General features: G+C 41.4%; 1 protein-coding gene and 1 long non-coding RNA gene across 3 annotated transcripts in view; one reads left to right on the top strand and one right to left on the bottom strand.

Annotated features, from left to right (window-relative positions):
* LOC141419850 (uncharacterized) overlaps window positions 1–12,416 on the bottom strand; it is a 23,989-nt gene extending 11,573 nt beyond the window's left edge. Inside the window, exons 1-2 of the long non-coding RNA XR_012444556.1 lie at window positions 12,285–12,416; window positions 7,854–7,939 (exon numbers count right to left, since the gene is read on the bottom strand). This is a non-coding gene — a long non-coding RNA (uncharacterized lncRNA). The remainder of the gene's footprint in view (window positions 1–7,853; window positions 7,940–12,284) is intronic.
* Ddx3x (DEAD-box helicase 3 X-linked) lies at window positions 12,347–25,990 on the top strand. 2 transcript variants are annotated; one of them, XM_074063715.1, is made up of 17 exons: window positions 12,347–12,480; window positions 15,273–15,330; window positions 16,536–16,583; window positions 18,221–18,353; window positions 19,187–19,345; window positions 19,426–19,525; window positions 19,844–19,979; window positions 20,118–20,203; window positions 20,467–20,565; window positions 20,677–20,837; window positions 21,161–21,305; window positions 21,389–21,533; window positions 21,733–21,914; window positions 22,011–22,128; window positions 22,302–22,455; window positions 23,011–23,147; window positions 23,344–25,990. In XM_074063715.1, the coding sequence occupies exons 1-17, from the start codon at window positions 12,436–12,438 to the stop codon at window positions 23,421–23,423; spliced, it is 1,986 nt and encodes a 661-aa protein (XP_073919816.1). In that variant the 5' UTR covers window positions 12,347–12,435; the 3' UTR covers window positions 23,424–25,990. The 2 variants fall into 2 exon arrangements, with proteins under 2 accessions (XP_073919816.1, XP_020027428.1); XM_020171839.2 differs by having other exon boundaries at window positions 23,008–23,147.

Here is a 25,990-nt window from a genome sequence, read left to right as displayed (position 1 = left end):
AACCTGAGCTACATAGCAAGACCCTGTCTGAAACAAAACAAAAGAAAACAAGCCAGGCATGGTGGCGCATGTCTGCGATGGCAGACATTAGGAGGTAGAGAAAGGAGGATGGACATTCAAGGCTGGCCTTGGGGCAAAGTTAGCCTAGACACCCTATCTGAAAACAAAAGGCCTAAGGGCATGGCTCAAATGACAGAGCACAACCCCAACAAATCAGGATGCCCCGAGTTTAATCTCCAGTGCCATAAAATAAGTCATTTTTATACAAATACAAAATGAAAACCAAACATGAATAAAATAAATCTTTTTGTTTTATAAGACTTTATGCAAAACCCAGTATGGTATAAACTGTGTTGTCAGTGATGCCAAGGGGCCTCACACGATGAGGAACTCAGGAGGGACTAAGGTGCTTCCCAGCATCCTGATGCTGGGTCACCTCAAACTGGAGGACCTAGGAGGAGTGTTTGCTACTTGCCCTTGTGATGAGGTCAAATAATAACACAAGGAGGTTGCGATGGTTAGTTAACTACCAAGCAAGGAGCCTTTCCTGCATCTTTAGGGGACAAACAAAGGAAAGTTCGCTACCTACATTTCTAGACGCTCTGTTTAATCCTCCAGGATCATCAGAGAACATTTCACCCCAAAATTTGTTAGCAGTGTTTGTTTGTTTGCTCGTTTTTTGTTTAGTAGTAGGGATTGAACCCAGAGTTTGGTACGAGTCAGAAGGTTTTACCAAGGAGGAAGGCAATGAAACTTTCCAATGTACAAGAAGGAAGGAAGGGGGAAGGAAATCTCCCACTGTTACCCCACAAAACAATCACAAAAAGATTCAAACTTTAAAGGCACATTGGAAGGCTTTGGACAGATTTGAATTGCATTAAATTTCCTACAAATAAAATGCAGTAATATTATTGGATATGGGTCACACACTAAGGGGAGAACGCGAATGGGAGGAATAGGGAAAGGGAAGGAAACCTAAAACTTGAATGTGGTTGATGTGCTCACTGTAGAGGAGCTACTATAGTAATCTTAAACTGGCAGAGGCCACTATGGGAAGGGGACCAGGAAGTAGTGAAGAGGTCTGGTAGAAATGAACCAAGTGGGTTGCAATACACAGGTGCATGGAAGCAATACTAGGAATCTCTCTGTATAGCTATCTTTATCTGAAACTAGCAAAAACACCATGTCTTTCTTAACTCTTATCTTTTCTCTTCAATAAAATCAGGGAACAAGAGGGCAGAACGGGGGGGGGGGGGTGGGGGAGAAGGTGATCCAAACAATGTATACACATGTGAGTAAATGTAAAAACGATAAAAAAAAAAAAACTCCCACAAATAATGACCTAAGAAGTTTTTAAAAGGTAAACTGCAAATAGAAAAAACATAGTTGCAAGCTAGAAATGCTGACTAATTTCATTTTTTAAACTTTTAATTTTGAAATAATTATAGATCCACAGGAATTTGCATGACTGTAGTAGACAAACAACATCAGAAAGAAATGGGAGTGCAGCTCAGGGTACAGCACTTGCCTAGTGTGCACAGGGCCCTGGGTTTCATCCCCAGCACAACATATGAGCAAATGAACAAAAATCCAAAAATGGTGCAGCCTGCAGAGCTTGCTCAGCTTTCACCGGTTTTAACATGCCATTGCGTGTGCACAGGTGTGTACATGCAACTAGATAACAGGTAGCTTGCACCTCATCAACATACTCTACCATCACAAGGCTCCCCTAGGCCTTCCTTCTGTAGCTACAGCCACTCCCCCCTTCATAATCCCTGGACACACTAAACTGTTCTCTAGTTCTAGAACTACAGCATTCAAGGAACACTGAATACATAAATGGAATCCTGTGATATGTATCCTTTTGAGACTGGCTTTTTCCCCACTCTGCATAATTCCCTGGATTCTGTCCATGTCATTGCATGGATCAATAGTTCATTGTTTTCTGTTTCTTTGGGTTTTTTTTTTTTTTTTTTTTTGTGGTACTAGGGTTTGAACTATCTAGCAATCACAAAGCCCTGCATTCAAACCCCAGTATCACCAAAAGAAAAAGAAAAGGTGAAGTTACTGTCAAACTGTTTTTCCAGAGTGGCCGCACCATTGTACATTCTCACATGCAATGTGTGCGTAATCTAGTTTCTCTGCGTCCTCTCCAGCATTTGGTGGTGTCACTTTTTTTTTTTTTTTTTTGGTGGAACTGGGGTTTGAACTCAGGACTTTGTACTTGCAAAGCAGGCACTCTACTGCTTGAGCCACTCCTCTAGTTCATTTTGCTCTGCTTATTTTGGAAATGGGATCTTGCCAACTATTTCTTCCAGGCTGGACTTGAGCCTCAATCCTCTGGAGCTCAGCCTCCCAAGTAGCTAGCATTTGTGCCCAGCTTCTATTTCTTATTTTTGCCATCCTGATAGGTGAATGGGATATCTCACTGTGGTTTTAATTTGCATTTCTCTAATGACTAGTGATGTTGAACATCACTTTTTTTTTTTTGTCTGTACTGGGGTTTGAACTCAGAGCCTTGTACTTGCTAGGTGGGTGGTCTACCACTTGAGCCACACCCTCAGCCCTTTTTTGTTTTAGTTATTTTTCATATAGGGTCCCCTGATTTTTGCTCAGGGCTGACTTCAGACTGCAATCTTCCTACCTACACTTCCTTCCCAAGTATCTAGGAATACAGGCAAACACCACCACTTCTGGCTTCTTTGTTGAGATGGGGGCGGGGGAGGGGGGGGGGGTCTCATGAACTTTTTGCCCAAGCTGGCCTCGAACAAGAATCCTCCACATCTCTACCTACTGAGTAGCTGGGATTAGTAGCTGGAATTAAAGACATGGGCCACTGTACCCAGCCTGATGTTGAACATCTTTACATGTGCTTATCTTCCATACATACATCCTCTTTAGTGAAATATTTGTCTTATGTCCACTTTCTAATTAGAGTGTTTATTACTGCTGAACTTTTTTGGGTTTTTTTTCTTCTGGTGCTTGGGACCAAATCCAGGATCTTGCACATGGGAGGCAAGTGCTCTACTGCTGAGCCTTACCCTTGTTTGACAATTCTTTAAAAAAAAAACAAAACTTATTTGCATACCATAGTTGTACCAGGGGCATATTGTGACATTTACAAAAGTGCTTACAATATATCTTAGGTTCACCCCCTCGATCTTTCTCCTTTATTCCTCCTCCCTACCTCGACAGTTCTTTATATCTTCTAGACACTAGTGCTTTGTCAGATAGGTGTTTGACAAATATTTTCTCCCAGTCTTTATCTTTTTACCCTTCTAACAGGGTAAAAAGATGTGTGTTATGGTTTGGATATGAAATATCTCCCAAAGTCTCGTGTATTAAAGGCTTGGTCCCTATGCAGCAATGTTCTACAGTGAGGCTCTGGGGAAGTGATTGGATCATAAAAGCACTAACCTCATCAGTGGATTAGTTCACAGTTGAATAGGTTATTAGGAGGTGGGGCCTCATTAGAGGAAGTGGGTCACTGGGGATGTGTCTTTGTAGGGTGTATTTCTACCCAGGCTCCTTCCCCTAGATCCCTCCCAGCTGCCATGAGGTGAGCAGTTTTGCTCCACCATGTGCTCCTCACCCTGATGTCCTACCTCACCATGGTTCAGAAGTAACAAGTGACCATGGACCAAAACCTCTGAAATCATGAACCAAAAGGAAGTATCTTTTTTAAGTTGTTTATCTCAGCTAGGTATGGTGGTGCATGCCCATAATCCCAGCTACTTGGAAGGTGGAGGCAGGAGGAGTGTGAGCCTGAAGACAGCCCAGGCAAAGTTATCAAGACCCAATCTCAAAAACAAAATACATGGTAGAGCACCTGCTTTGCAAGCATGAAGCCCTGAGTCCAAACCCCAGTCCCACCAAAAACAAAAGGGCAGGGGACATGACTCAAGTGGTAGAGCACTTGCCTAGCATGTTTGAGGCCCTGGGTTCAATACTCGGTACCACAAAAAAATAACGAAAAAGAAAAATGTTTTTCTCAGGTGTTACATCACAGCAATGGAAAGCTAAGTAACATAATGCGGTTTCATCTTAAACTTTAAGAAAAATAATAGTAGCCGGGCACTGGTTGTCACACTTGTAATCCTAGCTACTCAGGAAGCAGAGATCAGGAGGATCGCAGTTGGAAGCTAACCTTGGGCAAATGGTTTGTGAGACCCTATCTTGAAAAAACCCATCACAAAAAAAGTGCTGGTGGAGTGGCTCAAGGTGTAGGCCCTAGGTTCAAACCCCAGTACTGCAAAAAAAACAAAAAAAGGAAAATAATAGTGATCTCCTGGCCTGCCATGCTAACCATGCAGAGCAGGGCATGGGCACATTCTACCATCTATCCATGCGTTTATTCAGTCAACGTTTATTGACACCTACTGTGTTCCAAGTTCGTTGTCAGATGCTAGTGACCTAAAAATGAATAAAACAGAGTGGCCTTCCAGTATTCGTAGTCTGGTAAGGACAGGGACATGTGAGCAAATACTTTCCATGGGAGTTTGGGAAGGGATGCAAAGCAGGCTACAACCAGCCCAGGACAGAGCACCTGCTCTGGCTGAGGGAAGTGGGAAAGGCTATCAGTTATGACAGCTTGTCAGTTATGAACCAGCTGAAATCCTAGTATTATTCCAAGAATAATACTCTACTAGGAATATAGGCCACTGTATAATAAATTCTGTCTTGCTTTCCTCAAAGAGTTGGTGCAAAAATGCAGGTCATAAGGTATTTTAGGAGACAGTTTGTGTGTATTCTTTTCTGTTCATTTAAAAAAATTATTTATTACTATTATTTTTTGATGGTACTGTGGTTTGAACTCAGGGCTTCATGCTTGCTAGGCAGGCACTCTGCCACTTGAGCCACTCCACCAGTCCATTTTTTGTGTTGGGTATTTTCAAGAAGGGGTCTCGTGAACTATTTGCCCAGGCTGGCCTTGAACCTTAATCCTCTTGATCTCAGTCTCCCAAGGAGCTAGGATTACAGGCATGAGTCATCTGTGCCTGGCTCCTGTTTATTTTTTGAGACAGGTTCTCACTTTGTACCCAGGCTGGCCTTTTTTAAAATTTTATTTTTTTCATTTTTTCTTTTTTTTTTTCAGTTTTCTCCAAGCTGGACTTGAATTTATAATCTTCCTACCACAACTTCCTGAGTACTGGGATTAGAGGCATGTACCATCACACCCAGCCTGTGTGTCCGTATGTGCGAGTGTGAGTGTGTATTCTATAAAAAATTTCCAGCCATTCTTTTCATCATAGTTAAGAGTGGTTCATTTCCTAGAAGACTCTTTGTCCACATCCCAAAATAGCTAATACCAAAACTGAGATCATATGAGACTTATGGAGAATTTGCCCTTAGATATGATCACTTGTTAGTTCCATAGGTGGTCTTTGCTGTGAAGTGCTGGCATCAAGGAAAGGTGTAGATAGGTCTTGTTGTATAACAGTCCTTGGTCCTAATATAGAAATGTTCATTTGAGACGCTGAAAGGACTGGCCTCACATGACAAATTGCCTCATTTTTGCACAGACTATTTGAGGAAGGCAAGGCAAGATTTATTATGCAGTGGCCTATATTCTCAGTAGAGTATGACGCTCCCTACACAGGCAACCAGAAAAGTACATTCAGTGACACATTTGGGAGGAACCTAGATATCCACAGTGAGAAGATGGGATTTAATCTTTGGCTTAGGCCACAATTCTCTTCGGAGAATTTTTAAAAAGTATAAGGCCTGATCATGTTTATACAAGACTAATTAAGGACTGTAGCTCAGTGATAAGAGCACTTGCTTAGCATGTGCGAGGCCCTGGGCTCCTCCACCCCAGCACAGCAAGAATAATAAAAAAGAAAGAAAGTAAAGAAAAAGGCTGATTATATTATTTTCATAAATACTTGAGCCTAAAATCTGAGAATGCTTTTAGTTCCCGTATCTAATCAGGACCTTGTCCTGTCAGCTGTTCCTGGGTAAAGTCCCCTTATATTTTCTCTTCCTTCCTACTCCTACCTAGGTTTGAGCCCAGAATACTTGACATGGTTCCTATGTGCAACCCTGATGGACTAATATACCAAAGGGAGCATTTCCTCCTGTCACTCCCCTCAGTCACTCCCTGCTACTTCCAAAATAGAGTCCGAACGGTTCACCACCGACACCAGCCTCAGCCTACCTTCCCAACTTACCTCTTTCTCTCTCACACTTTTTTAAACATTATTGCCAGCTGGGCTTTGGTGGAGCATGCCTGTAGTCCCAGTTACTGGGGAGGCTGAGGCAGGAGTTCAAGACCAGCATGGACAACAAAGTGAGATCCAATCTCAAAAACAGTAATAATAGAGGCCAGTCTTTCCCCTCCCCTCTACTAAAATCCTGTCCATGTTTCCAGGTTTGACTCAAACTCCAACTTTGAAAGCTTCTTGAATTTTCAAGCCCACATGGCATATTCCTCCTTAGAACAGCTATTGTACTTTTGGTACCATTCATTCAGTCCACATTTATATGGGTGAAAAGGATCCAGGTCCTGCTCTAGAGGAGCTCATGATCTACGTGGGATATATCACATACTGCCTCATGTCACGTTAGGACCTCTGTGTGTGTGTGTGTGTGTGTGTGTGTGTGTGTGTCTTGTCTCACTAATTCTATAACAGAAGAGGTCATGTTTTAAACTTGTCTTCCTCTCAGCCCTAACTTAGTGTAGTGTACAACAAAAATATTTTTCTTTTTTTTTTTTGGCGGTGCTGGAGCTTGAACTCAGGGCCTACACCTTGAGCCACTCTACCAGCCCTTTTCTGGGGAAGGGTTTTTTCGAGATAGAGTCTCTTGAACTATTTTCCTGAGCTGGTTTTGAACCTCAATTCTCCTGATCTCTACCTTCCGAGTAACTAGGATTACAGGCATGAGCCACCAGCACTCAGCAACAAAAATTGCTTGAATGACCAAAATAATACTGATTTGATCCAATACTTACCCCCTCCATTGTTTTCTTCTCCCACCTAGAATAACTTCCTATCACCTGTATGTGAAATTTAGGTGGTAGATTTCATTATTTTTATTTTATAAGTCAGAAAAATGACACACAGAATGTGAAGTAATTTGTTCCAGACTGCAAGTGAAAAATACAAAAAACAAAAAGATTAAAAAAAAAACAAGCAATTCTGGGCTGGCGGAGTGGCTCAAGAGTTAAGAGTGACTGCCTAGCAAGCATGAAGCCCTGAGTACAATCCCTAGTGCCACTAAAAAAAAAAAAAAAAAAAAAAAGAAGTCAGGCCTCATGGCTGTAATCCTAGTTACTTGGAGGCAGAGATCAGGAGGATTGCAGTTCGAAGCAAGCCCCAGGAAAATAGTTTGAGAAACCCTATCTTGAAAAAACCCTTCACAAAAAAGGGCTGGTGTTGTGGCTCAAGGTGAAGGACCTGAGTACAAGCCCCAGTACTGTAAATAAATAGATAAATAAACAAAACAAAAGAATAGACTCCAAGTGAATCATGGTGGCTTCATCCAAAATATAAGTAGAACACCTTTGGAACCAAAGACAACCATATGTCCATGGTGCCAGTATTTTGATCTCTCTCTCAGATGCTGAGGTATACATAGTGCCCTAGAATATCACTGTCTTTGTTTTTCTTTTACTACAACAAAATACCTGAGAGTGGGTAATTTATAAAGAACAGAAGTGGCTGCAGCATGACTTGAGTGGTAGGGCATCTGCCTAGCAAGCACAAGGCCCAGAGTTCAAACTCCAGTTCTGCCAAAAAAAAAAAAAAGGCATGCTCTAGTGGTAGAATGACTGCCTAGCCAGCATGAAGTCCTGAGTTCAAACCCTATACCAACAATAACAATAAAAAAGAATAGAAATATAATTGGCTCACGGCTGTGGAAGCAGGAAAGCCCAAGAGCAGGTGCTGGCATCTGGTGAGGGTCTTCTTGCTGCAGCATGACATGGTGGAGGCTTCACCTGCTGAGACAGAGCAAGCCTGCTAACTCATGTCTCTCTCACTCTTCTTATAAAGCCACTAATGCCATCCTGGGGTCCCCACCCTCATGACCTCACCTAATCCTCATTACCAGCCAAAGGCCCTACGTCCAAATACCATTCACAAAGGACTTTGGGGATTCACTTTCCAACACATGAACTTTTATATTCAGAATAATTATAATACTATTTCTTCTTATATTCAAGATCAAGTTGTGTAAAAGATAGCATATAATAGATTAAAAAACATTCCAGAGAAGAAAGAGTGGGTGGCAGTTGGTGAGCTGCAGTATTTTCCTTTCATAGAACAATTCTTGTGGAAGAAATAGCATTTCTGACTTTCTATTTTCAGCACAAAGTAACATTTAACTAATCTAATTATTATTCAAGTGAAGGTAAATAGCCACAAGCTTCCATTTATCCTCCAAGTATTGCAAAACAAACTCACATACAGGTGAGGATGTAAATGGGTGGTCTGCTGGCACATCTGAACTCATAAACGATTTAAAGATTTTTCAGTCTAATTTTTAACCTGTATGAAAGGATATTTATAACACTTTGATAAGGCAAGAAAAATACAGGAACAACAAACACTCATGTACCTGTCAACTCAGCTTGAAAAGCAGAATAGCACCAGTAGCCCTGAAGCCTTCTACATACAGTGCACTGAAATAATTAGGATTAGCTGCCAACAGTTAAAAATTGGAACACTTGATCTAGGAGTATAGTTCAGTGGTAGAATACTTGCCTAGCACCTGAGAGAGAAGCCCTGGGTTCCATCCCCAGCACCAAGAAACAAACAAAAAAGACATTTCACACGAAAAATCTGGATTTCCAGCCTGTCTTGAAAAACCTGGCATCACTGGACTGTATTCCCATAGGGAAAGACTATGTTAGGCCTGACTGGGTACCCCTCCAACCGTCACATCCCACCCCAGCTCCAACCACATGATCTGTCCAGTCCTGGAGGCATCTGAGTTGTGCTCCCCCAGCAAACATGTTTCCTTCCTTGCTCACTCATGACACTGACTAAGCTGTCCATTTCTCATGTTCTCTTGCTTCTGGGGTATCTCTTTTTTTTTTTAGTACTAGAGTTTGAACTCAGGGCATACATCTGGAGCCACTCCACCAGCCCTTTTTGTGATGGGTTTTTTCAAGACAGAGTCTCATGAACTATTTGCCTGGGCTGGCTTCAAATCGTGATCCTCCTGATCTCTGCCTCCTGAGTAGCTAGATTACAGGCGTGGGAACAGAGGCTTTATAAGGCACTAGGCTCCATGGCGATGCACAGAGGAGAAGCAGTCTCTGCCCTCAGTGGCCTTGAGGCAGTGGAGCAAACTGACGTGTGTCATATCACATATACAAGACAGACAAGGACGGAAATGGGAAGAGGATACAGGTGCTCAGGCAGGGGGAGACTGTGTTAGTCAGGGTTCTCCAGAGAAGCAGAACAAATAGGGTGTGTGTATATATGGAGATATCAATGTATGTATGTGTTTAAGGAACTGGCTCATGTGATAGTGGGGCTGGCAGATTCAGGGAAGAGTTTATTTTGCAATCTTAATTCTAAAGGAAGCTTGGAGGCAGAATTCCCTTTCTCAGGGATCTCAGTCTTTCTCTCTCTCTCTTTTGGGGGTACTGAGGATTGAACCCAGGGCCTTGTCCATGCTAGGTAGAGAGCCTACCTAGCATGGACAAGGCCCTGGGTTCACTTAACTGTGCACATCATTCTTTTTCAGTGTATTTGAAGACAAAGCTTTGTTTCCTCACTTCCTATACATTCGTTACTCCAATTATAACATATTGATTAACAAAACAGCTTGGTGGTTTGAACTGTGTGCTTATGAGCAGGGGTTAATTGAAAATAGGAAACTGCTGTAGTTTGAAATTTCTACAGTACTCCCACGGCAGTGCCCTGTATACAGTCTCTACATAAAACCAAAACAAAACCCAGAACCAGGGTAGTCAGTATGTCCCATTGTTGCTACAGGCAATTTGAAGAGCTATTAGAACTCGCAGCTTTTGAATCTTAGACTCACATTTAGCTGGTCTATAGGAAAAGGAATTTGAAGCTGAACCAAGAACACATCTCATCAATGCTCTATAAGAATCCACAAATCTGTGGCAGGAAGAGATGCTAATGATTATTAAGCCTAGTGATTCTCAAAGAGGCACTGTGGAAATCTGTGTATCTTTGATTGTCACAGTCACAGGCGAGGGTTAGTGGCATTTAGTGAGCAGGAGTCAGGAATGCTACGTTTCGCGATGCTAATCAGCCTCATACAGCAAAGAACGGATCTACTAAACACTTGTGTAGGTGAAAAATTAGTTCAGCTAAGCCTAGCACTGTTTTACATACAAACACAAAGCATTTTTGCCCAGTTTTCATATACACAAAATTGTCCACAAATGCAACTACTGTTATTAATTGAAGGAACATGGTACCATTTGTTTCTTTTTTTGGCAGTACTAGGGTTTGAACTCAGGGCCTCACGCTTTCTAGGCAGACACTCTACTGCTTGAGCCACTCTGCCAGCCCTTTGTTTCAAATGTTACTAAGAATTCAAGTTCACCACTTTGGAAAATGAGGTCACAATGGTAAGATGCTCATGGTACTTTAGTTGTGAAAACAACACACCTTTCCAGTTTGCATTTGTGGCTGCACTGGGCCCATCTAGTGTAGCTGTGTAGGAGCACAACATACTAAAACTTACATTGTTTTATTACAACCATTTGGTTTTTTACCTTAACAGTAAGGCTATGTTTTTTGAAACTGTGTGTAGAGAAGCTTAGGTTATATTACTCAGGATTTGTTATTTAGTATGGTTTAAAGGGAGTGTTAAAAAATACTTGTTACACAAAGGAGCTGGATCTTTTACAGGGTTGTGTAGTCTAACGACTCCTTTTATAGATGAGAAAATTGAGACTCAAAGACATTAAACAACTTGCCGGAGGACACAGTGTTGTATTATCCCCCTATCTCGTTAGAATTTCAGTTTCAATTTTAAAACTGGAAAAGGAGAGAAGTTATGTATGTGGTAAATAATGTGATGGGAGCCAGCTATTTGAATTCTGGCAGCAGAAGCCACTTTGGGGGATGGTGGAAAAGCCGCGTGTTATTTGTCAGGCTGAGGGTTAGAAGAGGGGGAGAAAGAGTTTACAAGAACTACGTATGGGCGGCTGCTTGCTTAAATCCGGGCAGCCTCTAGTAATCCATTTTTCCCCCTTAAATAAAGGTTCTGTGGTGATGAAGCTGGGACGGGGGTGGGGGGCGTTAGTCTGCCTAGGAGGGGGCCACCAAGAGGGCCTTCGGTTGGCAGAAACCAATTTTCCTCCTATTCCGCAGTGGCCTGGGGGTCACCCTGACCTCACCCGGTAACCGTGTCCCAGCCCCTCCAGCACCCAGGTTGCGCCTGGCCACAAACACCAACTCCTTCGGCCTTTAGAACTGTTCCCAACACACAGGGTCCCTACAGCGAGCCGCTGGACGCTCGGCGGAAGGACACCAGGGGCCTAAGTGGGCCGAAGTCCTGAACAGGGAGCCCGAGAGCCAACTCAAGCGCGTGATTGTCTCCTTGTTCCCTCATAGTGGGGGGCGGGGGTGGGGCCTTTGAGTTTCTAGGCGGCGTCCCCGCTACCTAGGCAACCGTGCTGGGCAGCATCCGGCCACCGGCGCGCGCCGTCAGTTCCCCCTCACTTCCCCCACAACCCCACCCCGGTCACCATCCCGCCCTCCTCTTCTTCCCTGTTCCCCTTCCCCCCCTGCCCCTTTTCCTTTCCCCCTACCCCTTCCTCTCCCCTCCAATTCCAAGACTAGTCAAGCCCCCGTTTTCAGCTCCACAAAATGGCCACCGCTCGCGACACCTGCGGTCACGTGACCTGCCGCCCTCTGGGTTTCGGAAAGACTGCACTCACAAGAGCAAGGGCTAATTAGACCAGAGAAATCCTACATCTCCAAGTCCGGAGACTGAGAGGGAAGGAAGGGCGGTAGAAAGGAAGATCGAAACTGGGTGCATAGAGAAGGAAAAGGGAACGAGACCTTCATTAGAAATTTTAAGGCCTCATAGCTGTGAGAACAGGGGGAGGAGTTCTCGCGAGATCTTGAGAACTCCAAGCTTGAGACTGGGAGGATTCTCAGAGAACAGGGGAAAGGAAGCGCAAGCGAAATAGGGCTGCATTTGATGCTACGGGCTTCAAACGCAGAACGAGTAGGGGACGACGGGACCGAAGAGGAAATCCCGCGAGGTTAGGACTAAAAGTGCGCAGTAGCCGAGCAGAAGTAGGGAGGCGGATACAGCGGGTGGGAGAGGGAGGGCACACGTCTTACGTGCTGACGTAGCAGTCTTTCGAGTGGGTATATTAGATCCGTGGCCGCGCGGTGCGCTCCAGAGCCGCAGTTCTCCCGTGAGAGGGTCTTTGCGGTGAAGCCAGCAGTAGCTCAGCAGCGGAAGACTCCGAGTTCTCGGTACTCTTCAGGGATGAGTCATGTGGCAGTGGAAAATGCGCTCGGGCTGGACCAGCAGGTGAGCTGTAAGGAGCGGACCGAGATAGCCTTTGCATGAATTTTTCCCTTGACCTAATCTGGCTCATGGCGCAGCGTTAAGTCGCACTCTTAGTTTCCACTTCCTGGGTGTCTTTGGCTGGAGAGCGTCAGTGCCCTAGGGCTATGGAGGGAGAAGGAGGTGGCAGGAGAGCTAGTTGTGGTTGTCGCTTGAGCGCGGTTTGGCCCGCGGTATTGTCCCCGGGTTAGCACAATGGCGGCTTTTGTGTGTGCGTGCGCAGGCGGGCGGAGGGGGAGGGGTGCGCTCGCTCGTGAGGACGCGCACGCGCGAACCCCGACTGATTAGTGACCCGTGGGGGGGTGGGGAGAGTGCGTAGCACAGCAGCCTGCAAAATGGGAATTCTTTAGGCTTCTGGCGCCTCGGCACCTAATGCTCTCCAGGCCCGCATTCTCGCCGGGGAGACCCGGCGGCGTCAGGAGTTTGCGCCTGAGCACGGGGAGAAACGCGGTCTTGGAATGTGGGAGGGGGCGACACGGGGTGTGTGTGGGGGGGGTGGCCTTCGCTCGGGGTAATGGCGGCGGCCTCCTTTGTGTGGCGCTGAGTGGCTGGGCGGCTCTCTGGCTCATTGCTGGGAGAAGCTTGGCCAGCGGGCCGAGGGCTTGAATGGGATGGATCGGGTGTCTCGTTCCTCCCGGGCTTCCTTCCTCGGGCTTTTTCGCTTCAGCCCAGTTTCCGCAGGGTTGTCGCAGGCCCGGCGCCGCGGCCGAGGAGGCCGCGTTTCCGGAGTGGAAAGTTTTGTGACGCAGAAAATTCAGGAGGAGTCTGGGGGGAGGGGGTTGAGTAATGGGCCGCTGCGTGCGCCATGGCGCTGGGCTCAGGACTTAGAGGTTGTGCGCAGCGCAGACACATCCGGAAGGTTAGGAACCCAGTGCGGCGCTTTCCTCTTGGCTCTCAATAATCACTGGCGATATCGCCGAGAGCTGCGCGTGGGTTTTCTTTGTGGGAGGGGTGGAATCCGTGGTTTTGTATGAATGTCCTGTTGATACAAGGATCCACTGGGGGAAAAAATACTCGGAATATGGCTTAGGGAAAAATAAACAGTTTTGTTTTGACTTGTTGCTGCCTGTGCAGTAAAATTTTGGAATAGTTGAGCGGCATCGCCTGGGTCTGTTCTTTAAACCAGAATCCTTCCGAGGGTTTGGGCAGAGGAGAGGAGGGGGATTTCACGATCTGTTCTTTCAGGAGCATTTTTTTTCCCCCGTTAATGAACCAGTTATATTAAATCCTCCATACACTTCGTATGTTTAATAGAGTATAGATCAAAAAACGGTATCACGGGCACAAGCTAGCTCCAGTTTTTAGCACTTTCCCTATAGATAGTGCCATTTTTAAGATTCTAGGCAGGAAGGAACCTTTTCTTTTTAAGTTTGTATATTTACCTCGAAAACTATTAATCAAGAGGTTGTTAAGGTTTACGTGGGAATTTTCAGCGAGCAAATTCACTGCTGATTAATTTCAATAGCGGGAGGAGGGAGAACCTAAATCGGCACAATCATATCAATTTACAGATGCTTTTTATTTCTCGTGTCGTAGCGTAAAATTGTAGACAAAACGTGTACTACAAGTGGGAAAAGAAAGTTTTTGTTCCTGTTGTGCTTTCAAGTATGAGTGCTAACTAGGGAGAAAGCATGGCAACGCATTTTTTTTCCCCTAGTTGAAATTCTGGAACTGAAGTCCCCAAAATCTTACCCTCGTCTTTATTTGGCATAGCATCTGCTTCCAATTTTTAATGATTCCATGGATATTTGCAGTTGGGCAGTATCATTGAGCTTTAAACAGGGATTTATAAGCATGTTGTGGCATAATAACTGCATGCAAACACGTGGCAGCAGTACTGTGTAACTTGGTCTTCTGTGGCTTTTTTTGAAAAAGCTGGAAATATTTTCTACATGTATAGGTTCCCCTCCCCACCTACCCACTGCTTCTTGTAAGTAGTTCTTGGCTAGTCATCATAAAACAGGAAGATAGCAGGTAACCTTTTTCTAAGAATGTTGAAACTTTGAGTTTGCCAGTGAAAGGGATGGGTAGAAATGGAGATTAAAGGCTCTTTAAGAGCCTTGAATGCCATTTATGACTAGTGGTCTTTGAACTTTAAATGGCAGGATGAGTAGGATCTACTTCACAGAAACTGGGCTTAACTTGTTCACTTTAGCGGTGAGCAAGTTTTCATTCTTATAAAGTACTACCCTAATTAAAGATAGTTGTACTGTGTTTGAGGATAAAGGAACTAAGGAATGAATGGTTGACCCAAAATTACTCTTAACATTTTTTCAAGTGTGCCTTTAAAATACCAAGCAGGAAGTTGGTGGCATTTAGAAACATTTGTCAAAAACGATTGGTGCCCAAATTAATCCTTTAACATTTTTAAGTAATTTTGTTGTTTAGACAGGTTACTCTTGCCCCAACCTCCTGAATGCTGGGAACATCCCTGAACCTGCCTGACTGAAATAATTTAGGGATTCAGCATAACTAAGATGTAGGTTAGTGACTAGGGAGCTTTTTTACTGTGGAAAATGTTAAAGGACAAATTAATTTTGGATGAACGACTTAAATTTGGGTAGTAGTACTATTTTGTGTTTACTTAAAGCTTTCCAGGCTTCAAAGCAATTCACATTCTAAGAGTTCTCATCAACTCTGGGCCTGTGAGGTAGGTGCCACAACTACTTGAGTGTGGTGCTAGTGCCTCGAGGGCTACTAATTTTCTTAGTATATGTCAGCATTGGGGCTGCTAACATCTACCTCTCTCCTCCTAGTTTGCTGGCCTAGACCTGAACTCTTCAGATAATCAGACTGGAGGAAGTACAGCCAGCAGTAAGTAAAATATTTTGTGGATTTGTTGAATATTAAGAGCTAAATATCTTAATATTTCCTTGGACATTCTTAAAAGTTACAAGTTTAGGGCTGGGGGTTGTGTCTCAGTGGTGAATGCTTGTCTAGCAATAGCCCTGAGTTCAATATCCAGTACCATGCCAAAAACCTTGTTTTTTGTTTTAAGTTAGGTTCTTAGTAAGGTAGAGGATTTTGGTGGCTTACATTTGGCAGTAGACCTGCATCAGCTCAGGTCTCTTTCCACCTACAAAATAAGTATGCACCATGAACTGCCTTCATTTTTAAGCAAGAAGGGCCTCACTGGGCACAAGGTTACTTGGCATTTACTTTAATTTGCCATGCTGACAGACTTTTAGGATTTGATACCTTCTTAATGTTTAATTTAATCCAGAAGTGAAAACTGTTGTAGAACAAAAGCACTTTACTTCATGTTGGATATTCGTTACTTGTTTTTCCTTTTCATCTATAACCTGGAGTATTCGTGCTGCATTCTGAACTTCCCTTTGGAAGTTGTACTTCCCTTTTTTTTTTTTTTTTTGGTGTTGGGGATTGAACTCAGGGCCTTTACCTGGAGCCACCTCTGCCACCAAATTTTTTGCCATAGGGTTTTTTTTTTTTTTTTTTGAGATAGGGTATATTTACCCAGGCTGGCTTTGAACCTCGATCCTCCTGATCTCTGCCTCCTGAGTAGCTAAGATTACAGGTGTGAGTCACCTGTGCTCACCTGGCCAATTGAGCTTTCTTTAAACTCAGCAAGCCCTAAATTAAAACTCCCCAATTCCTTAAAATCTCCACTTTTGAAACTTGTGTATTTATTGTGTCTTGGAACTTAATGGCATTGAAACAAAAGCCTCTTAGTGGCTAATTGTGATTTATTACCGCAGTGATCTTTTAGGTTCTAGTGACACTGCTATATTAGTTTGTATGACAATTGTCTTAAATCATAGTCCTTTTTTTTTCCTTTTAAATCAAGTTAACTACTAGTCACTAGTTAAATGCAGTTGGTCTGTGGATTTCAATTATTTTAGAATTACTATGAAGGAATAACTCATTTAAAATAAAAGTAGATTCTTTTTTTTTTTTTTTTCCTCTCAATTTCCAGGTAGTTAGTCAAACTGGAAGGCTATAGATTAAAATTTTTCTTAATAGAAGATTGTTGGCATTTAATTTTACATTATTTCTTTTAGAAGGGCGCTATATCCCTCCTCATTTAAGGAATAGAGAAGCTACTAAAGGTAAGTCCTTACCCCAATTTTGTAGATGTAATTCTTGCTGCATTTAGAAATTAGTCAAAACTTAGGGAAAATAATTTGGGGTGTTCTCTAAATACAGTACTCTTCTGTTTCTATCAGGATCCATTCAAATTGATTACTAACTTTCAAACACCTCATCTAGGGCTAGGAGTGTGACTCAGTGGTAGTCTGTCTAGTATGGCTAAGGCCTCGGGTTTGATCCCCAGCACCGTGAAAAGAAAAGGCTCCTCTAATATACAGTGGAAAATTCCACATTTGCTATGTCGAATTCTGAAGCCAAGGGGGTGTTTTATACAGTTTACTACGCTGATATTTTAATCTGTCTGTAATTGTTTACAGCATAGTTTTAATTTGAAAAGGTAGGTGGTAAAAGGATAAAAAAAAAAAAGAAAAGGTAGGTGGGTAGCATGCTGTGTAAACCAAAGTGGTGACAGCAATCCATTTATATTTGTTTCGTGTTCATGCCAAAGTGAAGGTGGGCTTACTGCAAAGTAGCTAATTGAGCAAACTCCAGTGAGTAGGGAGTGAGTTTCTGGTTTCTGGTTTCATGTCCTTGCTTTAACTGTTCCATTTGAAATGTACCTAATGTCCTTTCTCATTAGCGTGTGATGTAGTAATAGATAACTAGAAGATGTTTCATATTATGGGACAACAGTTTGAGTGATCTCAGTGAATACACACCATCTAAAATTAAAAGGGAAGATCACGAAAACTATTTAAAGGTATGAGGAAGGAAGATACTGGATAAAAAAGGGCAGGTTGCTGGAATGGACAACCTGTCCTACATTTACTGCCTTTTTAGCCCTTTGTTGCAGTGATAGGAATCAGAGGCAGGGTCACAGAGATTTCCCAACTGGAAGAGATCTGGAAATCTAATTGAATTCTTGATTACTAGCAAAGGCACCTGTCTGGCCAATGGCAAAGAGGTGGAGGCAAAAGGAAAGTAACTTGTAAATTATCTCTAACTATCTAATAAGGGTCATTGAAGCTAGTTAAACTCTGCTTGCCTTTAAACTGTCTTCCTGCCATTGGGCTAATTTACACCTTGTTATCCCCTCTTAGTTGAATATTTGTAACTATATCCAGGGACTTGTTCACGCTGAGAATGCATAGGGTATGAGAGTCCGTTTTCCTGGTATTCCTGATTCTCATCAAGCTTAGATGAACCATTAAAATGGTATTGTTTGACAGCATGGTGTTTCATGTGTACAAAGCACTGTTGTATATTATTTGAACTGAAAATATAATCTGGCTATATTAGAAGAATGATCTGAATTTATACCATCTCTAAGAAACATCGAAACAATCACATCTGTTTTCTTATAAAATCATTCACACCTGTAAACTATGGAAATTAAAATGGGATGGCTATGTGATAATATTACTATCTTGTGTTCTCTTAGAGGTGATATTTGACTTAATGCTCATTATTTTCTGGTAGAGGATTTTTTGAGACAAGGGTTTTGTGTGCTGTTAAAAACTCAGTTCCAGATTTTGATTCTCTTACAGTGTCGTGACAGGAATATTTCCATTGACCCTTGAGCCCACAGAGATAAAATAGTCACTGGAGACTTCAAATTCAGAAAGATTGATAGTGCTTTTTGGTTTTGTTTTTTTAGGATTCTACGACAAAGAAAGTTCAGGTTGGAGTTCTAGTAAAGATAAGGATGCATACAGCAGTTTTGGATCTCGTAGTGATTCAAGAGGGAAATCTAGTTTCTTCAGTGATCGCGGAAGTGGATCAAGAGGAAGGTAAGTGATTTCTTGTCTTCTCACCTTATACAAGCTTGTAATAGTAATGTAGGAACTGGTCTTTAATTTGATAAGTCCTCATCCTGACCACCTATTTATACGCTAAAGTATTATGTCTGTGTAATCATTGTATTTCCTTAGCTATAAGAGGTCTTAGTAAATTGAACCTGTTAATGTCAAAATTAGATGAAAATATGAATGAACGAATGAATGAAATCCGTTATTTTTCTGTTTCTCTAGTTCTAGTCTATTTTAAAGTAATTTCATCTAGTGAATAGGCTAATTTGCTTAATTTTTGTGGACTATAAATGACAGTTTTTAAACACCTTGTATTTTTGATTACACAAGTGTGGTGAACTGACCCCACGCGCCTAATAGCTGTGGTTAGTCCTGTGTCCTGATTTCTCACAAACAGGCTTAAAACTCTAAAAACATCTTAATTCAGGTAAGGATATTTTTCTCTTTTTATCCAAAATCTGTCACACAGGTGAATTTTCCTTTAGGTGACGTCCTAGTACAACCTGGACAATTGATATTTGATGTGCTATTTTCTTTTTCCTACCACTAAACATTTGGGTGAGCACCTTAAACGTGAGCTATGTGCCAATTTTAAATAAGTAAAATTTGATTCTTAGTGTTAGAATGTGTGGCATAATTGGACTGATAATTTTATAGAAATAGGATACTGATTTTAGAAAGTGAAGTTAAGTAAATAATCTGGTAATAGCTTTATCAAATAAAAATAACGCCAAAATAATGAATAATTCCACTTACCTAGTAGTAATGGCGGGGGTCTGGTGATACGATTCTGATAAATTGCTTGTACTATTTAGGTTTGATGATCGTGGACGGAGTGACTATGATGGTATTGGCAGCCGTGGAGATAGAAGTGGGTTTGGCAAATTTGAACGTGGTGGAAACAGTCGCTGGTGTGACAAATCAGACGAAGATGACTGGTCAAAACCACTCCCACCCAGTGAACGCTTGGAACAGTAAGTTTTTGAAATGTGTGCTAATAGTGATGAACCCTTACTAGGTAGAGCACATAAACTTACTAATCTTTTGATTTCAGGGAACTCTTTTCCGGAGGCAACACTGGGATTAACTTTGAGAAATACGACGACATTCCAGTTGAGGCAACAGGCAACAACTGCCCTCCACATATTGAAAGCGTATGTATTTTTGCTTGACCTTTTAAGAGACAGGGAAGTGTGTTTTCATGGCATATCGGAATGATAAGAGCCTCTTAAAGGCATATATAAACTATATACCTCATTAGCTTGTGGAAAGGTTGATTGAGTTCATCGTCACCATCATAAGTAAATTAGTACCTGAAATAGGGACTGGATCAAACATAAGAGCCCAAAGCCTTCAAAGAAGAATAAGCCTGGGGATTGATTTTTTTTTTTCTCCCCAAAATGCAACATCATTTTACTTAAAACACAGAATGGCTCCATGTAACATTTCTATTTACCCAAATTTTTTCACAGTTCAGTGATGTTGAGATGGGAGAAATTATTATGGGAAACATTGAGCTTACTCGTTACACTCGTCCAACTCCAGTGCAAAAGCATGCTATTCCTATTATCAAGGAGAAAAGAGACTTGATGGCTTGTGCCCAAACAGGTAAGCTGGCTTGGTGAGAATAACACTGTAAAACTACAATTGTAAAACTGCTAGTAATAGGGCAGTTAAACTTTCATCTTTCTAGTGTTGATTCAAAAATAATAAGCAGGTTTTTTCTTTTGTGCTTTGTCTTGATAGGGTCTGGAAAAACTGCAGCATTTCTCTTGCCCATCTTGAGTCAGATCTATTCAGATGGTCCAGGAGAGGCTTTGAGAGCCATGAAGGTAATTTTTTCCAGTACCCATGGAACCCAGGGTCTTGCATATGCTATGTAAGTGCTCTCCTGCTGAGCCAAATATTTCTTTGTAGAATAAGGAATTAACTGTAGAACATGGTAGGAGGCTATTGAGAGGGCCTTCTAAATAATGCTAATACTAGTCTAATGAAGTTTTCTGGTACCGTATATGAATGGCAAAAGGAAATTACTGCAATGAGCTTTTTTAAAAAAATGGTAATTACAAGTTTAACTTACAAATTAATTTCTTAGGAAAATGGAAGGTATGGGCGCCGCAAACAATACCCAATCTCCTTGGTGCTGGCACCAACAAGGGAATTGGCAGTACAGATCTATGAGGAAGCCAGAAAAGTAAGTACTCATCTCAGTGATGATTAGCTCTTTCTCATTAATTATAACGAAACATTTTATGACCATGTAAAAATCTTGACCTTAAAGTTGATGGAATTTCTTTGCTTGTAGTTTTCATACCGATCTAGAGTTCGTCCTTGTGTGGTTTATGGTGGTGCTGATATTGGTCAGCAGATTCGGGACTTAGAACGTGGATGCCACTTGTTAGTAGCCACTCCAGGACGTCTAGTGGATATGATGGAACGAGGAAAGATTGGATTAGACTTCTGCAAGTAGGTTAATTTTTAAGTGTATGGGATGTAACTTGGGAATGAGGTATGCTGAGGGTGTGAACTCGGGGCCACCTTGTGATTGCTAGTCAGGCTCTTACCACTTGAGCCACTCTGTCACCCCAGTACCACCAAAACACTAATTTGGCTATGTGATCTCAGAATGACTTTTACCTAGTGGCAAAAATCTGTGCTGTGTCTGTGTCAAATTATGCAGTATGAGTAATTTAACTATCTTAATGACTATATAGTAGTAATTACTTACAGATACAGCCAGAAACCCATTTTGATTTCTCCTCATGTAAACTAAATTTTCTTAATAACAGATACTTGGTTTTGGATGAAGCTGATCGGATGTTGGATATGGGTTTTGAACCTCAGATCCGTAGAATAGTTGAACAAGATACTATGCCTCCAAAAGGTGTCCGCCACACTATGATGTTTAGTGCTACTTTTCCTAAGGAAATACAGGTACTATGTGATGTTGCCATTGTTATTTATTTGGAAGTTAATCTTAGTAGGTTACTAAAATAAATTTATTTTTTTCCCTTCAGATGCTGGCCCGTGATTTTTTAGATGAATATATCTTTCTGGCCGTAGGAAGAGTTGGGTCTACTTCTGAGAATATCACACAGAAAGTTGTTTGGGTGGAAGAACTAGACAAACGGTCATTTCTGCTTGACCTCCTAAATGCAACAGGTAAAGTTGAATATAAGCATTGCTCTGGTAGCTTAGGTATTGAGAATCCATTCGATAGATCACTATTAACCTTCCACTCCATTCAGAACATTCTGTTAAAACAGTCCTTTTTATTGCTTCTGTTTGCATGTTTATACTAAGTATAGAGAGAACTATGGTACTGTTAGTGACAAAAATCTTAACAATTTTTCAAATTTAGGCAAAGATTCACTGACCTTAGTATTTGTGGAGACCAAAAAGGGTGCAGATTCTCTGGAGGATTTCTTATACCATGAAGGATATGCTTGTACCAGTATCCATGGAGACCGTTCTCAGAGAGATCGTGAAGAAGCCCTTCACCAGTTCCGCTCGGGAAAAAGCCCAATTTTAGTTGCTACAGCAGTACGTAAAGCGCTAATTCATATTTTCATTCAAATTCAGCATGTTCAAATGTTTGCTTTCTTTTGAGCAGACCATATAACAAAAGTTGTTTTCCAGGTAGCAGCAAGGGGACTAGATATTTCAAATGTGAAGCATGTTATCAATTTTGACTTGCCTAGTGATATTGAAGAGTATGTACATCGTATCGGCCGTACAGGACGTGTAGGAAACCTTGGTAAGTGTTTGGTTACTATCATGCATGCAGCAAAGAACTTTGCATAATCTTTATTAAAAAATTGCTACCTAATATTAATAGGAAAGTAAGAATGCTAAGCTAACCTTTGTGGATGGAAGAGCCTTTATAGCTTATGGACTTTAAAAGCTGTATACTTTTTTGAACTGTTTTAGGTCTTGCCACCTCGTTTTTTAATGAGAGGAACATAAATATTACTAAGGATTTATTGGATCTTCTTGTTGAAGCAAAACAAGAAGTGCCATCTTGGTTAGAAAACATGGCTTTTGAACACCACTACAAGGGTAGCAGTCGTGGACGTTCCAAGAGGTGAGACATAGGTGTTACATGATAAAGGAGGGGTTTGAGGTTCTTTCACACTTTGCAGTGTTTGCTCTGGACAAGTAATGTGTAGAGTTAACTTTTCAGTATTTAAAAGTCTAATTTTCTTAGGCTATTTCAATTCTTTTGGTAAGGGATTACTCTCAGCCCTTCACTGCTACAGCTTTGAAACCACCGGTGTTGAGCAAAGTTTGATTGGATGGGGGATTGTTTGAATGGAAAAGACAGAAATTAAGGCCGGCCACTAGTGTGGCTCACACCTGTAATCCTAGCTATTTGGAAGGCAGAGATCAGGAGGATTTCAGTTCCAAGTAAATAGTTCAAGAAACCCGATCATACCTAACACAAGAAAAGGGCTGGCAGTGGCTCAAGTGGTAGAGCACCGTGTCTAGCGAGGATGAGGCCCTGAATTCAAAACCCAAGTACTGCAAAAATAAAAATTAAAAAAATTGGCCTTTGGGAAGTTTTAACAGGAGTTGGGTTATTTGGATATTTGGAATTTGGTCTTATGTGAACCAACATTTTTTTTCCCCCTTGTAGTAGTAGATTTAGTGGAGGGTTTGGTGCCAGAGATTATCGACAAAGCAGTGGTGCCAGCAGTTCCAGTTTCAGCAGCAGCCGTACAAGCAGCAGCCGCAGTGGTGGAGGTGGTCACGGCAGCAGCCGAGGATTTGGTGGAGGTAGTATTCTTTTTTAACCTCACTTCTTTGGGAAGGGCATTTTTTCCTTTTAGTCCTTCAAAGCTTAATTAAGAACATCGGGGAAGTTCAACACTGTAGATTGCTTCTTGGAACTTTACATCAAAATACTTAAAGGTTTAGGATTGTATGTAGCAATGGATGACTTAATTTCTCTCTTCTCTTTTAAATCTTTCAGGTGGCTATGGAGGCTTTTACAACAGTGATGGATATGGAGGAAACTATAACTCCCAGGGGGTTGACTGGTGGGGTAACTGAGCCTGCTTTGTAGTAGGTCACCCTGCCAAACAAGCTAATATGGAAACCACATGTAACTTAGCCAGACTATACCTTGTGTAGCTTCAAGAACTCGCAGTACATTACCAGCTGTGATTCTCCACTGAAATTTTTTTTTTAAGGGAGCTCAAGGTCACGAAGAGATGAAAGGAACAATCAGCAGCCCTGTTCAGAAGTGGTTTGAAGACTTCATTGCTGTAGTTTGGATTAACTCCCCTCCCGCCTACCCCTATCCCAAACTGCATTTATAATTTTGTGACTGAGGATCATTTGTTTGTTAATGTACTGTGCCTTTAACTTTAGACAACTTTTTATTTTGATGTCCTGTTGGCTCAGTAATGCTCAAGATATCAATTGTTTTGACAAAATAAATTTACTGAACTTGGGCTAAAATCAAACCTTGGCACACAGGTGTGATACAACTTAACAGGAATCATCGATTCATCCATAAATATTATAAGGAAAAAACTTATGCGGTAGCCTGCATTAGGGCTTTTTGATACTTGCAGATCGGGGGAAAACAAACAACAAACGTCTTGAAGCATATTAATGGAATTAGTTTCTAATGTGGCAAACTGTATTAAGTTAAAGTTCTGATTTGCTCACTCTATCCTGGATAGGTATTTAGAACCTGATAGTCTTTAAACAAGCCATTCCAGTCATGATGAGGTGATGTATGAGTACATGCATACATTCAAAGCACTGTTTTCAAAGTTAATGCAAGTAAATACAGCAATTCCTCTTTCAATGTTTAGGCAGATCATTAATTATGAGCTGGCCAAATGTGGGCATATTATTACAGGGAAAGTTTAAAGGTCTGATAACTTGAAATAGGTTTTTAGGAGAATTCATCTACTTAGACTTTTTAAATGCCTGCCATAAATGAAACTGAAATGGTAGAATGGCTGACCACAGCAATGAGGAGCCCTTGTGAGGGCCCTGGATGATTTTTGGTCTAATAACGCATGCTAGTGTTGATGTTTTTTGGTCAAGAGGGGATGAACAGGAAGAATTATGCAGCAGGCTTTATTTTAAATGCCGATTCACATTACTCTGTTCAAGCTGCGTTGAGATGTTAAACTGGCTTACTATAGACTTTGTAAAAATGGCTCCAGAAGAGTAACAAACTGAAATATTTTGAGATCACACAGGTTGGAAATATGTACATAACTGCACAAGGTGTCAATTCTGCTCTATAGTGCAGTTTAGTCAGTTTTAGTTGCATAGGTTTCCATTGTATTTATAGTCTGTTTATGCTAAATCTGGCCAAAGATGAGCATTGTCCACCACTAAAATGCCTCTGCCACTTGGAATTCTGGGCTAATTTTGTGGCCAGGATGCGGTGATCAAAACGCTCAATCTTTTTACAGTGGCATGGGAAGATGGCAAAAATTTCCTAAAGTGCAATAGATTTTCAAGTGTATTGTGCCTTGTTCTAAAACTTTTATTAAGTAGGTGCACTTGACAGTATTGAGGTCATTTGTTATGGTGCTATTTCAATTAGTCTAGGTTTAGGCCCTTGTACATTTTGCCCATAACTTTTTACAAAGTACTTCTTTTATTGCACATTCAGAGAATTTTATATATATGTCTTGTGTGCGTGTCCTTAAACTTCCAATCTTATTTTGTCTCTTGGAGATTGTTGAACGCAGCTTGTCTAGGAAGGGGATGGGACTAGATTCTAAAATTTATTTGGGACCATGGGAACGATAGTTGGGAAGAAAACTATTTGCACACGACAGATTTCTAGATACTTTTTGCTGCTAGTTTTATGTAATATTTATTGAACATTTTGACAAATATTTATTTTTGTAAGCCTAAAAGTGATTCTTTGAAAGTTTAAAGAAACTTGACCAAAAGACAGTACAAAAACACTGGCACTTGAATGTTGAATGTCACCGTATGCGTGAAATTATATATTTCGGGGTAGTGTGAGCTTTTAATGTTAAGTCATATTAAACTCTTAAGTCAAATTAAGCAGACCCGGCATTGGCAGTGTAGCCATAACTTTCTGATGTTAGTAAAAACAAAATTGGCGACTTGAAATTAAATCATGCCAAGGTTTTGATACACTTGTCTTAAGATATTAATGAAACACTTCACAACACTGATATGAAGTGTCCAGATTCTCAGATGTTTGTTGTGTGAGTTTTGTTTAGTTGTGTGTATTTTTTTTTTCAGTGAATGTCTGGCACATTGCAATCCTCAAACATGTGGTTATCTTTGTTGTATTGGCATAATCAGTGACTTGTACATTCAGTGATAGCATTTGAGCAAGTTTTATCAGCAAGCAATATTTTCAGTTTATAAAGTTTCAAAACTCATGTAAGAATGGATTTAAACTTGCTGAATGTAAAGATTGAACCTCAAGTCACTGTAGCTTTAGTAATTGCTTACTGTATTAGTTTAGATGCTAGCACTGCATGTGCTGTGCATATTCTGATTTTATTAAAATAAAAAATTGAACTGCACAGTCTTCCTTTGTTGTTGTCAATTGTGGTTTATTTTAGAGGTGAAAATAAAGTTGTGCTCTTGCCTGAACTGTAAAA

Source organism: Castor canadensis, chromosome X (genome assembly GCF_047511655.1).
Source record: "Castor canadensis chromosome X, mCasCan1.hap1v2, whole genome shotgun sequence".
NCBI lineage: Eukaryota > Metazoa > Chordata > Mammalia > Rodentia > Castoridae > Castor > Castor canadensis.
The sequence above is the reverse complement of the archived record's forward strand: the minus strand, read 5'-3'. Positions and strand labels throughout refer to the sequence as shown.

Bases quoted from the DNA above. Each gene is read 5' to 3' on its own strand.
- Ddx3x (XM_020171839.2), top strand. From the start codon at position 12,436: ATGAGTCATGTGGCAGTGGAAAATGCGCTCGGGCTGGACCAGCAG. The intron at 21,306-21,388 runs GTACTATGTGAT...TTTTCCCTTCAG, and splicing joins CTTTTCCTAAGGAAATACAG to ATGCTGGCCCGTGATTTTTT. The intron at 22,129-22,301 runs GTAAGTGTTTGG...GAACTGTTTTAG, and splicing joins AGGACGTGTAGGAAACCTTG to GTCTTGCCACCTCGTTTTTT.